General features: G+C 41.6%; 1 gene segment (V, D, J or C); it reads left to right on the forward strand.

The window, feature by feature from the left end:
- Positions 1-5,908: 5,908 nt before the first annotated feature.
- LOC122222600 lies at positions 5,909-7,208 on the forward strand. The segment is given in 3 exon segments: positions 5,909-6,127; positions 6,315-6,656; positions 7,150-7,208. Coding segments are annotated over 3 exon segments (453 nt in total).
- Positions 7,209-15,270: the final 8,062 nt, after the last annotated feature.

Below are 15,270 nucleotides of genomic sequence, written 5' to 3' on the forward strand. Positions count from 1 at the left end.
TCAAAAAGATGGAGTTGAGATTTCCATCAATCCATCACTGGATGAGGTTGAGGAAGGTCGGGGCTATGCTAATATGACAGAGATGATTACTAGAGTGGAGTGAGAGTAGGAATCTGTTAGGGTCAAGTCAGCTGGAGGCTCCAGTAGTGAATATTTATATTTTCCTTTACCTAACTTTTGTAACTAAGAATTCCCACTCTCCTCCTCCTCCTCCTCCTCCTCCTCCTCCTCCTCCTCCTCCTCCTTCTTCTTTTTCTGGAGAGATAGAAACAGAGAGCAGGGGAGTGGCAGAGAGAGAGGCAGAGAGAGAATTCCATGAAGGCTACATGTTGTCAGTGCAGATTCTGGTGCAGGGCTTGATCTGAAGGCCATGAGATTATGATTTGAGCCGAAATAGAGAGTCAGACACTTGAACCACCTGAGCCACCCTGGAGTTCCCAAATTTCCGTTTTTTAAAAGATACTAATCATGTTGGATTAAATTCCATTCAAATAACCTCATATAACTTCATTATTTCTGTAAAGACAATTTGTCTAGGTAAGGTCATATTCTAATTTGCTAGAGATTAAGACTCCAAGTCCCCCCCCCCCCCCAGTTGGTGCGTGTTGGGGGGGGGCACAGTTCAACCCATAACACCACAGCCATTAAAAATTACTTTCATTCTAAAGACTGATACATGGGAAAACTAGTGTTTCTTTCTCTACTTGCTTGATATCCAGTAACGTTCTCCCCGAGCAAGATAATAGATAGCAACACAGAGATATCAAGTTACATTTGTTGACCTGAACAGTAAGATCATTTTTCTTGTGATTTCCTATGTTAAACATAGTTTGCATTTGTATAGAACATTAAGGCTTAGAGAGAATTTTCTTATGCATACTTAATTGATCTTTTAATCTCTCTCATAGAGATGAAGAGAACAAATGCTTTGCACTAAATACACAACTAGCAAGTCCTGAGAATCACTTACAATTCTCTTTGTCTAAATCCTCATTCAGGGTCTTTTTTTCCTTTGCAAAAAATATACTCCATAGTCCATGTGACCAAGCCCAACCACTTGCTACTCTGTTTAACAAAGGTTATAATTTCCATAAATTGCTGGGTCTGAGACATCCTGACTTTTGAGAAACATTTCTTCTGTCCAGGTATAGTGACCACTTGGGGTCGCTGTTGTAATTAGTTGACTCTATTTTGCTTTATTTATGTACAAGGTGTTCTAGAGTCTTTAGCTTCCCCTGAAATACTTCTTTTCTCCTCCATTTGCTACTGCGGGCAAGTTGGTTATTTATTCATGACTTGTGATATCTAAAATGTTACTAGAAGTCATCCGCATTCACTAATGTTTACTTGAGGAAATGGAAAAATTGTTCACTTAGAATAAATTGGGCAATTCTAGACCTAAAAGTCACCTCCTAAATATTTTCTAGTGATTTTCCATTCGCATATTATATGAGCCAAGGAATCACACCACATCAATATGAGTATCTAGTATGTTTTGATTATTGTAGTTGGCAGATTCCATTAACATTAGGTGTTTTGGGGATTTGTCTCTTTTCCTAAATGGTGTTTGTTGTTGTTGTGTTGTATGTGCATGAGTTATTACTATTATTGAATTTATATTGGATATGTCTTGATGGAAGAGTGAATGGCATTTTTTTTTAAATTTTTTCAACGTTTTTTATTTATTTTTAGGACAGAGAGAGACAGAGCATGAACGGGGGAGGGGCAGAGAGAGAGGGAGACACAGAATCGGAAACAGGCTCCAGGCTCCGAGCCATCAGCCCAGAGCCTGACGCGGGGCTCGAACTCACAGACCGCGAGATCGTGACCTGGCTGAAGTCGGACGCTTAACCGACTGCGCCACCCAGGCGCCCCGTGAATGGCATTATTTTAAAAAATCGTGTGTAATAAAAGCAAAAATGAAGTCTTGGGACCTCATGAAGATAAAAAGCTTGTGCACAGCAGAGGAAATAATCAACAAAACTAAAAGGCAAGCGATGGAATGGGAGAGGATATTTGCACTGACATAGCAGATAAAGGTTAGTATCCAAAATCTATAAAGAACTTATCAAACTCAACGCCCCCCCTCCAAATAATCCAGTGTAGAAATGGGGGAAACACATGGACAGACACTTCTCCAAAGAGGACATGCGGATGGCTAACAGACACATAAAAAGATGCTCGACATCACTCAGCATCAGCTAAATACAAATCACAACCACAATGAGCTCTCACCTCACACCTATCAGAATGGCTAAAATTAACAACGCAGGAAACAACAGATGTTGGCAAGGATGTGGAGAAAGGGGAGCACTTGGGCACTATTGGCGGGGATGCAAACTGGCGCAGCCACTCTGAACAAAATTTTTTTGAGATTCCTCAAAAAATTAAAAATGAAGCTGCCGGGGCGCCTGGGTGGCTCAGTCGGTTAAGCGTCCGACTTCGGCTCAGGTCACCATCTCGCGGTCAGTGAGTTCGAGCCCCGCGTCGGGCTCTGGGCTGATGGCTCAGAGCCTGCAGCCTGTTTCCGATTCTGTGTCTCCCTCTCTCTCTGCCCCTCCCCCGTTCATGCTCTGTCTCTCTCTGTCTCAAAAACAAAAAAAAAAACAAAAAAAAAAAAAAATGAAGCTGCCTTACAACCCAGCAATTGTGCTATTAGGTATTTATTCAAAAGATACAAAAATGCTGATTCGAAGGGGTGCATGCACCCCAATGTTGATAGCAGCACTGTCAGCAATAGCTAACGTGTGGAAAGAGACCCAGTGTCCATTGACTGATGAATGGATAAAGATTTGATATATGTGAAAAAGTTAGTCAGAGAAAGACAAATACCATATGATTTCACTCATATGTGGAATTTAAGAAATAAAACAGATGAACATAGGGGAAGGGAAGGAAAAGTAAGATAAAAACAGAGGGAGGCAAACCAATAAGAGATTTTTAGATACAGAGACAAACTGAGGGTTGCTGGAGGGGTGTTGGGTGGGAGGGATGTGTTAAATGGGTGACGGGTATTAAGGAGGACACTTGTTGGGATGAGCACTGGGTGTTATATGTAAGTAATGAATCACTGGGTTCTACTCCTGAAACCATTCTTACACTATAAGTTAACAAACTGGGATTTAAATAAAATTTTAAAAAACATGTATATAATCCTGCACAACTACTTTCACTGATTCAGATGAGAAGGAAGGGCTTGAAGAAATTGAAGTTCAGACCAGGGAAGTTGCTCAAGGTCAAAAGATGGCAGAACTAGGACTTGAAATTAAGTCTGTCTGACTCTGAATTTGAGTGCCTTTTCTTCTTCATCACCTCACTTCCTCTCTGGTTGGGTGAATGATTCAGCATCAAATGTCCTAGGCCAGCTGGTCAGTAGGGACCAGTGAGGGGTCTCCTCCTCTGTGCAACAATTGTTAAGTGAAGTCTGAGATGCAGTTGTTAGATGTGGACTTAGTGAGATTATAAAAGGACACCAGGGTGTCAGGAGAGGAAAGGTCCAGTTCAGACAAGCTCATGGGCTCTTTTGTGGAATAGGATTAGCATTTCCCGTTCATCTGGTTGCATAGGACGAATGGAGAGGATTCCAGGCATATAGGACCAGGTCAGGAGTCATTCTCAGCTTTATGAGTATCACACTGACTACAATCAATGGCTGCCTTCTGGGACTGTGGGAAAAGTGATGTGATGGGGAATAAGGAGCCTGGTGGAATCTACCCTCTGATAGATTAGCTTCCTTCAGACCAAATCTACAAGGGGTTATACCTTCTCAAAGAACGAAAAGGAAATTGGGGTTGCTGTGCTGTTGTGCTGGAAGCTTTTACCTTTTATTCTTCTTCCTGAGTGTTCAGTTGAACCTTAGGGGGAAGCTTATCTGGGGAGGTGCTGTCAGTGCTATTGGCTTATGCTGGAGACAGCCCCAGGTGACACCTGCTGGGGACAGCCCTAGATGACAGCTGCTGGGGACAGCCCTGGGTGACAGCTGCTAGTGTGGCTCTGGCTTTCCTGCTGTGCCTCTTTTCTGGTTCGTGTCCCAGGCCAGTCTCAGACTCTGCAACAGGACCACGACCCCAGGGCCGGGTTTAGACCTAGGATATGAGGCAGGTGACAAGAGTGACAGTGCTCTTGCTCTTGGGTGAGTTATTTTGGGATTAAAAGGAATTAGGGTGTGGCTGGGACTAGATGCTGGACTCTTGCCTGTTATCATTGCTCTTTACCTAAGATGTCAAGGACTGGCTGTGGGGTCCTGTGTTTCTCTAGGTAGAACCTCACCATTCATGCAAGGGGTGACTCAGGGCAATAAAGATGTTCTGGGTTACTGAGCCCTGGGAGATATTACCCCTCCATGGGTGGGAGATATTGCCCCTGTTACTTTTGTACGCATGTTCCTGGGGTCCTCAAAATAAATATTTTTAAAAAGTGTCCTAAAACACAAATGGGAAGGAAATTGCATGTGTCTGCATATGGTGGGGAAGGAGGATGGGGGGGTGGATTTGACTGTGAGAGAGAACCTGGAGGGTGCCGAGTTGGACCTTTAATCCACCCAGTTTCAGGATAGGAGCTAGTATTGTGTGTTGACTCCTTTTATAGGTACTTTGAGCCTCGCTAAGACCACCCAGCCCGTATTCATTGAGTCCTACGAAGGACAAGAAGTGAACATACCCTGTAACCACACCAACATCGCTACAAATGAGTATATCCACTGGTACCGACAGTTCCCCAACCAGGGACCACAGTTTGTTATTCAAGGATTTAAGACAAACGTGGAAAATGAAGTGGCATCCCTGTTCATCTCTGCGGACAGGACATCCAGCACCCTGAGCCTACCCCAGGCTGCCCTGAGAGACACTGCTGTGTATTACTGCACCGTGAGTGACTCACAGTGAGTCAGATGGGGCTGCACCTGTACGATATCCCCTGTGGGGTGGGAGGCAGAGCCCAGGGGAAGCCCCAAAGAGTTGTGCCTTCTGAACTGTTTATTGTACTTTATTGTTTCCAGAGGCATTAGCAAATCCATGTATCATTTTTGTATTTAAAAACATTTGAACTTACTTTTTTTGTTAGGTTTATTTTTATTTACTTGGAGAGAGAGAAAGAGTAAGCAAGAGAGGGACAGAGAGAGAGGGAGGAAGAGAGAAAGAGAGTCCCAAGCAGGCTCTGGCTGTAATCATGAAGCCTGATGCAGGGCTTAAACTCACAAACTGTGAGATCATGACCTGAGCTGAAGTCGGACTCTCAACCAACTGAGTCACCCAGGTGCCCCAATTAATTTATTTTAAAAGAGAGAGAGAGAGAGTGCACACATGCCTGCAGAGGAAGGCCAGAGAGAGAGAGAGAGAGGGAGAGAGAGAATCCCAAGCAGGCTCAGATCTGTCTGCTCAGAGTCTGACGTGGGGCTCTATCCCATAACTCTGGGATCATGCCCTGAGCTGAGATCAAGAGTGGGATGCTAAACGGACTGAGCTATGCAGGTGCCCCATTTTTTTTTTTTTTTTTTAGAGAGAGAAAGAGAGAGAGTGTGTGAGTGGGAGCGAGGGGCAGAAGGATACAGAGAGAATCCCAAGCAGGCTCCACCCTGCCAGCACGGAGCCTGACTTGGGGCTTGAACCCAAGTACTAGGAGATCATGACCTGAGCCAAAATCAAGAGTAGGACGCTCAATGGACTGAGCCACCCAAGGGCCTGAAGTCTCTATTTCTGTCTGAGTTGTCATGTCACTTTCCTTACCCTCCATTCCAACTTTCCATCTTTCCTACCTAAAACAGTTTTGATAAACAAGACAAAAAGGTGGGGAACGTTGGATATCTCTCTTTACTGCTTCTTCTACCCCCTCCAGCCTGAATCCTCTCCCCCAACACATTGACACCCCTGAGAAACCTTACACTCGCAGCCAAGGTGGGGCCATCATTGCTGGAGTTTCCTGTAAAGAAGCAAAATGAGAAGCTGAAGCATGAGTGTGATTGGTGCTCAGTGATTCTGGAGGGACGTGGTGACTGTTGACAACACAACTTCTCTGGACCCAAGACTCTACACTCTTCAGAGTAGGGGTGAAGGCACGTCAGCGACCAGACAAGGAGTCATGAAGAGACAGCGGGGAGCCCTGCTGGGGCTTCTGTGGATGCAGGTTTGCTGTGAGTGGGGGCGTCCCAGATGGGGGCGGGGGAGGTTCACAGCCCGCAGTGGAGGAGGAGCTGGCACAGAGCTCCTGCAGGGTCTACACCCTCAGCGGGTGTTCCCGGGAATACTCTATGGGTTTGAAAACTGCCTCAGTGGCTCTGCAGTGACTTCTTTTGTGTTTGGTTTTGTCTTTCCAAGCAGGGGTGAGAGGGATGGACGTGGAGCAGACACCTGCAGCCCTGAGCCTCCAGGAGGGAGCCAGCTCTACCCTGAGGTGCAATTTTTCCAGCTCGGTGAACAACGTGCAGTGGTTCCGACAGAACCCCGGGGGCGGCGGCCTCACCCGGCTGTTTTACATAGTTTCAGGGATGAAGCAGGATGGGAGGTTGAACTGCACGGTGAACACTAAGGACCGGCACAGCAGCCTGCACATCAGGGCCTCCCAGCAGGAAGACTCAGCCACCTATCTGTGTGCTGTGGAGGCACAGTGCTCCCTGCTGCCCTGCAGCCTGTCCCCAAACTGCAGCTGGGCTCCCAGCCCAGGCTCCTCCACCAGGAAGCCTTCCTGGCTCAGTTTCATTTGCACAGCCTTATGTTTTGTTATTCATTTTGTCAGTCTTTTAATTCTGTCTATAATTATAAACTTATAATGCTAACATGGAGCTCTTAGAGATGCTAAACACAGTGGCAAGGTTCAAAGCCACGTTTAAGTAAACAGTGGAAATGTCCAACTCAGGGTCAAAGCTAGAGCTTCAATGAGCAGAGACTAAATAGGTTACTATGGCATGAAGCCCACATGTTACATGTTGCGGCTACAACTCACCTGTTAATGTGAACTCGTAGCTCAGCTTTTAGGAAGGGTAAAAAAGTGCCTGGTCTTACTTGGTCATGCTTGTATTTATGACTTTTAGTGCCTAGAGGTCCCGAGTAACAAATATAATAGCAAAGCAGCTAATGTTTAGGGAACATTATGTGCAATGAGCTCCACACAAACACCTTTATTACCATGTCACCTCCATAACACCTTATGATGCAGGTACTGTGTTGTCCCCACCCCCACAGTTTTACAACGAGGGTAAGAAGCTTAAAAAGTAAAAAGGTAAATGACTTCGAAAGGCCAAGTTGCTAATTGGCTGACCCACTATTGGAAGAGAAGCAATGTGACTTCATCCCACGTTCTTTTTTTAAATGTTTATTAAAAAAAAAAAAAAGTTTATTTATTTATTTTGAGAGAGACAGAGAGAGAACGAACATGAGTGGGAGAGGGGCAGAGAGAGAGAGAGAGAGAGAGGGAGAGAGAGAATCCCAAGCAGCCTCCACACTGTCAGTGAGGAGAGGAGCCTGATGTGGGGCTCAATCCCATGAACTGCAAGATCATGACCTGAGCTGAAATCAAGAGTGTGACGCTTAACTGACCAAGCCATCTGGGTGCCCCTCAGATCCCATGTTCTTTTTTTTTTTTCAGATCCCATGTTCTTAATCCCTACATTCTTACTACCTTTTCAGGAACCTCTAAATCAAATTATTTAATATGATTTTTAATATTATTATTTAATATTGATATTATTAATATTGATAAATATGCAGAAAATTTTGATACATGTCAATGAATAAAGAAGCATATTTTGACAATTTCTAATTAGTGACATCTAAGGTAAAGTTAGTTGTTGAGGTCCTCTATGAAGTGATGACGCCCCTATTGTTATCTGTTCTACAAAAGCACCCACTGCCATTTCCAGCAAGTCTCAGTGACCCAGGCAGCAAAAGCCAGTAGACAAATGAGACCAGACTCATGCCATGAGTAAACCTTGGCCCTATCAGCCATCGGGAATCTGCTTTCTACCAAGAGAGAAGTAGTCAAAATTATTTCATTTGGAGTTCATTCAAACATACATTCACTCTGGACGCCTGGGTGGCTCAGTCGGTTAAGCATCTGACTTCAGTCTGGGTCATAATCTCGCTGTTCCCTAGTTTGAGCCCCACATTGGGCTCTGTGTTGACAGCTCGGAGCCTGGAGCCTGTTTCAGATTCTGTGTCTCCTTCTTGCTCTCTGCCCCTTCCCCACTCATGCTCTGCCTCTCTCTCTCAAAAATAAATACACATTAAAAAATTTCTAAAAAGCACAAAAATCATACATTCACCCAACAAGTATTTATTCTGTAGCATGATGTGACAAGCACTCATGTGGAGGTTGAAGATATCTGATTTCACATTACAGACAAGCCTCCCATACATATGGAATTTTTATTGTACGATGGGGAGATAGGGCAAGGAAACAATTGAACAAATGACTTCAAAATATAAGTGATATTAAGAAAATAAAATGTGAAGGAGACTCGCAGTGGTCATGGAGCTTTCTGGAGTGGTGACATTTGAACTGAACCTTCAGTAATGAAAATGACAAAACACAAGGTGTTAATACCTGGGGTAAGGAAGAGTTTTCAAATGCAACAGTTGCCATTAGGCAGAAGCAAATTTGGTATATTTGTGAAAGAAGGCTGATGTTCCCAGAAGGCAGTGAGAAGGAGACTGGTGGGTGATGTGTCAAAAAGGGAGTTAGGGGTCCAGTCGTTATGTGGCCTTATACCATTATGGTTAGGTTCGCCTATTATTCTATATGTAATGGGAAGCATTTGAAAGGTTTTATTTTATTAAAAATTTTTTTTAAACATTTATTTATTTTTTGAGAGACACAGAGAGAGCACAAGTAGGGGAGGGGCAGAGAGAGGGAGACACAGATTCTGAATCAGGCTCTGCTGAGCTGTCAGCACAGAGCCTGACATGGGGCTCCGACTCACGAACCTCGAGATCATGACCTGAGCTGAAGTCGGACTAAACCACCCAGGCACCCCTGAAGGGTTTTAAATAGGTGTTCTAATTTATATTTCAGAAGGATCACAGTCCATGCTCTGAGGAATGGCTCATGGGGGAAGCGTGTGGCAAGACTATGGCACAAAGACAAAAAGAGCTTCCAAGACCCAATGAAACCTGGTGGAGGCCAAGTTCTGGGAGTGGTCCTATGATATAGTCACATTTTCTTTATGTGAAGATTTCAAAAGGAAGTTATTTTAATAGCAATTGGTTAAAACCAATTTCCCATGCTAACTACCCTTATATCAGGCCTTCCCTTGTTTTAGGTGGTGTTGGAGTGGCTTCAGACATTTTTGGGACTCTGGCTAAGGTGAGATGGAGTTGAGGACACATTTAGTTTACATTAGGTGAGATATATTTATGTGATTTGTAGTGATTTCTGTGTAGAGTTAAGTTTCTGCTAATCATTCCTAGTGTAAGAATTGCTTTCAGGAATATTTCTTCTGCCTACTGTGTCCACTCTCCAAGCATTAAGACGTGAAATGGCACAAAAGTGGCTTGGACATGGGCTATGGCCCTCAGTACTTAAGTATGTAGGTAGAAGAAGAGAATCAAGGTTTGAAATATACAGAGGTGTACATTGTAACTTGCCTGTTCTAGGTACCTCCTGTAAGTGGAAGGAAGCCTACAATAATTATCCTTTTGTGTCTGGTTTATTTCACTGCAGCCTGTCTTCCAGGTTCATCCATGTTGTAGCATATGTCAGAATTTCATTCCTTTTTAAGCCTCAGTAATATTCCGTTACATAGGTATACCACATTTTTTTATCCATTTGTCAGTTGATAGGCATTTGGGTCATTTCTGCTATTGGGCTATTGTGAATAACGCTGTTATGAACATTTGTGTATAAGTTTGTAAAAATATGATTTTTAATCAGAGCCTTGAAGAATAAGAAAGAATTAGGCAAAGCTAGTTAATTCATGGGAGTGAGGATCTGGAGTATAAGAAAAGATAGGAGAAGTAGTCTGGGGCCAGACTGTGCAGATCCTTCCTTATAAGGAGTGTAGATTTTATTCTAAGTGTAATGTCAAAGCCATTGACTGAATAAAAGCTCCATAATGACATGATCTAATTAGTGTTTTAGTGCTGTCACTCTTGCTGCTATGGAGGGAATGGGTTGTAGAGAGCAAAAACAGAAAGGAGACTACTGAGAAGACTATTGCAGTGGTTCGGGTGAGGGGGGTAATAGCCTGGATTAAGGTTATGGTGGTGAGTATTGGAATTTGTGACTGCATTCAAGATGTATTTATCAAGGGGCACCTGGGTGGCGTAGTTGGTTGAGCATCTGACTCTTGACCTCAGCCCAGGTCATGATCTCATGCTTCACTGGGCTCTGCTCTGATGGTGCAGAGTGTGCTTGGGATTCTGTCTCTCCTTTTCTCTGCCCCTCTCGGGCTTGTGCACGCGTGCTCTCTCTCAAATAAATAAAAGCTTAAAAAAAAAAAAAGATGTATTTGCCAAATGTTGCCAGAGGGGTGGTGGGTGAGGAAGGGGCAACATGGCAGAAGGGTAGTGGGAGATACAGGATTCCAGTTATGGAATGAGTAAGTCACGGGAATAAAACATGGCACAACGAATATGTCAATGATACTGTAGTAGAGTTGCATGGTGACACAGGGATCTACAGTCGTGGTGAGAGCAGCGTAATGCTTAAACTTGCCAAATCACTATGTTGTGCACCTGCAACTAATGTAACATTGTGTGTCAACTACACACAAATAAAAACAGTTAATAAAGAAGATGTATTTATTTCTGCCATCAGGTTTTTTAAAAAATTGAGATATAATTGACATATAGCATTGTGTAAGTTTAAGATGTACAAGAGTTTGGTTTGATATGTTTGTATATTGCAATGTGATTACCACCATGTCATGTCATGTATCATTTCTTTTTCTATGGTGAGAACAATGAAGATCTAGTCTCTTAGCAATTTTGAAGTTAATCATACTGTATTTTTTATTATAATCACTGTGCTTTGCATTAGATCTCCATGACTTACGTATCTACTAGTTCTAAGTTTGTAGCCTTAAACAATCTCTCCCTAACCCCCAGCTCCTGATAAGCACCATTCAACTGTCTTTTTATGAGTTTGGTTTTTTAAGATTCTACATATAAGTGATATTATACAGCATTTGTCTTTCTCTGTCTGACATATTACACTTGGCATAATGCTTCAGGGTCCATCCATGTAGCAAATGGCAAGCTGTCCTTCCATCTCGTGAGTGAATGATATTCCATTATATAATATACACCACATCTTCCTTATGTGTTTATATGTTGACATGTGTCTGATTTCAAGTAGACTAAACCTGTTGAAAAAACGTGGAAAACATGTAACTTCTTCAAATTTATTTAAAATGACTCAATGCTGTGCTGAGATGAGATGGAATTCTGAAATCTACATTTACACTACGTTTTCTTTCTGTGAATCCAGTAACTTCTGACTGGAGACACACTAAGAACTTAATTTATTCAACCTATTGTTTTGTGTGTCAGTCTCCCATAGATACAGGATGAGAGGATTTGACCAGCTGGTTTAGCAGATGGGGACCCGACCACCAGATGGCAGAGCATCTCTGCTAATGTAGATATGTGAAAGGGTCCTTTTGGTTGACTCTGTAAGAGTTGGCTAAAGACAGAAGCAGATGCCTGTGTAGACAGTTTAAGAAACCACTGTGCTTTGGAGGAAATCAAGAGATAACTTGTAACAGAAGTAGCTCTCCTGGCTGGAGACTGCCGGTCCCAATTGGAAGAAGCATGAAGACACTCATTGGACCTTTGTTCCTGTTCTTGTGGCTGCAGCTGGACTGTGAGTAGAAAGCTTTTGGGAACAGGGTGTCTTAGTAAATATTCGTTAGAAGTCTATATGGGAGACTGGCCTCTTCCAAATTTCCTGAAGTTGCTGCAGCAAAAAAGAAATGCAGGGGCACCTGGGGTGGCTCAGTTGGTTAAGCGTCCGACCCTTGGTTTCATCTCATGGTTTGTGAATTTGAGTCTGTGTCGGGCTCTGCACTGACAGCGTGGAGCCTGCTTGGGATTCTCTCTCTCTCTCTCTCTCTCTCTCTCTCTCTCTCTCTCTCTGTCTCTCTGCGTGACCCTCCACCCCTCCGCTATCTTTCTGTCTCAAAATAAATAAATAAATATTAAAAAAAAAAAAAAAAGCAAACTCTGGAGAATGGCGACCTGATGCTCTTGCCTGGCTTTTCTTTTTGCACAGGTATGAGTAGAGGAGAAGAGGTAAAGCAGCACCCTTCTTTCCTGAGTGTCTGGGAGGGAGACAGCTTTGTTATCAACTGCACTTACACTGACAGTGCCTCCACCTACTTCTTTTGGTATAAACAAGAGCCTGGAAAAGGCCTCCAGTCGCTTATATATACTCTTTCAAGTATGGACAAGAAACAAGAACAAAGGCTCACTGTCCTATTGAATAAGAAGGACAAACATCTCTCCCTGCAAGTCACACGCACCCATCCTGGGGACTCAGCCACCTACTTCTGTGCAGTAAGAGCACAGTGGTCCCCAAGCACCTGCAGCCTGTCTCCAAACCTAAAACTGGGGTGGAAGCCTCACTCTTTTTATTTTGCCACAAGCCTTCAAGTTAGAGATTTTGCTGTATTGAATTTTAAACATATAAACATTCTAAATGATTTGAAGAGCCAGTTTCAAGTGACCCAATAAGTGTCAGAACATTTGGAATGAATACTGAAGGGAGTTAGTGATTTCTTAGTTAAATATCTAGACTTTAAGATTGACTTTATGAGTATCATTCAGAGTTCTCCTCTACCAAGGACATCTTGGTGTCAATGTCAGAGAGTGTTCTTTTTGATGGGAAGATTTTTATCTTTTAATAATAGCATTTATTAACTTTTTGTTATTATAAAAATATTAACTCTATGTTATAAGAAGAAAACCAAAAAGATATATAAAATATAGAGTCAAAATATAATGCTATTATACAGATAAATCACGGCTAACATCTGGTATACCTTCTTCATTAAACTCTTGTTAAAAATTAGAAGCACACTAGGGGCACCTCGGTGGCTCAGTTGGTTGAGCATGTCACAGTTTTGTGGGTTCAAGCCCTGCATTGGGCTCCGTGGTGGCAGCGTGGAGCCTGCTTGGGGGTTTTCTCTCTCTCTGCCCCTCCCCCGCTCACGCTGTCTCTCTCAAAAATAAATAAAAAGAAACTTAAAAAAAACCTAGAAACACACAGACTACTATTTTGACTTACTTCCACTCAATGTTATATCATAATCTGAGCATTTCACATTTGCCAAATCTTATGAAATTGAACTTTTAATGCTTTTATTAGTGATTTTATGTCATCATTTTTTTTCTTTTTTTAAATGTTTATTTTTGTTTAAATTTTTATTTATTTTGAGCAGGAGAGAGAGAGGGAGAAAGGGACACACAGAATCCAAAGCAGGCTCCAGACTCCGAGCTGTCAGCACAGATCCTGATGCTCACAAACCACGAGATCACGACCTGAGCCGAAGCTGGACGCTCAACCAACTGAGCCACCCAGGCACCCCAGTGTCACCATTTTGTTTCTGTAATCATTCCCTTATATTTTGGTGAAAAACAATATTTTTCTTAACTCAGACGTTACCCTTAAAACAGTTTTTTAAGTGTAGTAGCTAAAATAACAACAACAATAATAGTAATAATTAGTATAAAGACAATGGAAAAACAAGAAATGGACTAGAATATGAAAGACTTTGAATAAAACAAAAGGGGAATTTTAAATTAATGGGGAAGAACAGGATTATCCTCAAATTATGTTGTATCAATTGTTCAGGTCAGAGGTTCTCAGACCTTCCCCAAAGCATCCCTATAGAGCAGGGAGAACAAACGTGACTTTCCTTTTTGAAATCTGGATGTGAGGTGAGGGCACTATAGCCCAAAGCAGTCTGGTGAAAGTGCAGACAGTTGCATGTTTACTTTAAAATTTATGGGTGATCATTTTTATTTTAATGCATTATGTACCCATATTAATTTTAGAGCTTAATAATTGTAAATCACTTACCAGTTTACCTATTCTCCAATTTTTCAGTAATATTAGTGCTCCCAGATGATGCATTATATTTACTACATGTTTTGTCTTGAGGACAAGAGTCCTCTAATTTGAGAAGCACAGAGTTGACTATTTGAAAACAAAAGTGTTGCAAAATCATGAGGCAATCAGTAAATGTTGGTTGAACAAATAAATGAAGTACCTCACATGATGAAATAAATTCCAGAAGTATTAAGAATTAAGTCACAGTTATTAGTAAAAAATGCAAATGCATTTGTTAATCAAGAAACTGAAGGGAGAAGAATTCTCTAAACTTAAGAGCAATGGAAGAAATCAAGGGAAAAATAGATTTGATTACATAAATATTAAAAGCTAATTTATTATATGAAAAACATGACAGAAATTATATTAAAACCACAGCTTACTATTACTTTGCTGCTAATGTGACAATAGATTAATAATATCTCTGAATAATTTCTACATGTGTAAAAAGGAACACATTGATATTGAAATAGGTAAATATTCAGCAGGTACGCTGAGGGAGCTTACACAGGAAAAATTACCATGCTTCACAAACACATGGAGAATGTTTAAGCTCACTGGTATTCATAGAAATGTAGAAAAATAACTTAAAAAAAAACCATTAGGGAGTTGTAGGAATAATTTAATAGTGATTTAAAGAATAGAGAACTTGAGCAGGATGCTGTGAAATAAACAGACTAGTGGGATAGTAACTTTGTAAGCTATTTTGGAAAGTAATTTAAAAAGCATGACTTCCTGGTCTAAAAACAGATTAATTTCCTTGTAATTTTTTTCCTAGAAAATTTGTCTTCCGGAAAATCCTCCATGCATATGAAAATTATTATTTACAAAACTATTTGGGAAATTATTTATAGTATCCCAAAATTGAAACCCAAAATGTCTAATCTTAAAGGGAGGGGCTTAACCACCCAAATGGAATATTAGATAGTGAATAAATGGTATTTATGAAAGAGAATCTATAATGGTTATTTAAAAGTGATCACTGAAAAGAATCAAGATATTACTGGTGTGATTATTACTTAATATTGCTACTTAGTGAAAATCTGAGCAGCACAAAGGTTGGAAAGTAAGACACCAAGATATTGGTAATGTATATCCTTGCTTAATAGGATAAGTAGTGATTCTTCTCTTTTTCATATTTTCTAAAGTATAAGTCTTATTTGATTTAAGGTATCTCTAATCCATCATTTTCTGCAAATTCTCTAAAATTCCTCCCAGCTCTGAAGTGCA

This window comes from Panthera leo, chromosome B3 (genome assembly GCF_018350215.1).
Source record: "Panthera leo isolate Ple1 chromosome B3, P.leo_Ple1_pat1.1, whole genome shotgun sequence".
Classification (NCBI taxonomy): domain Eukaryota; kingdom Metazoa; phylum Chordata; class Mammalia; order Carnivora; family Felidae; genus Panthera; species Panthera leo.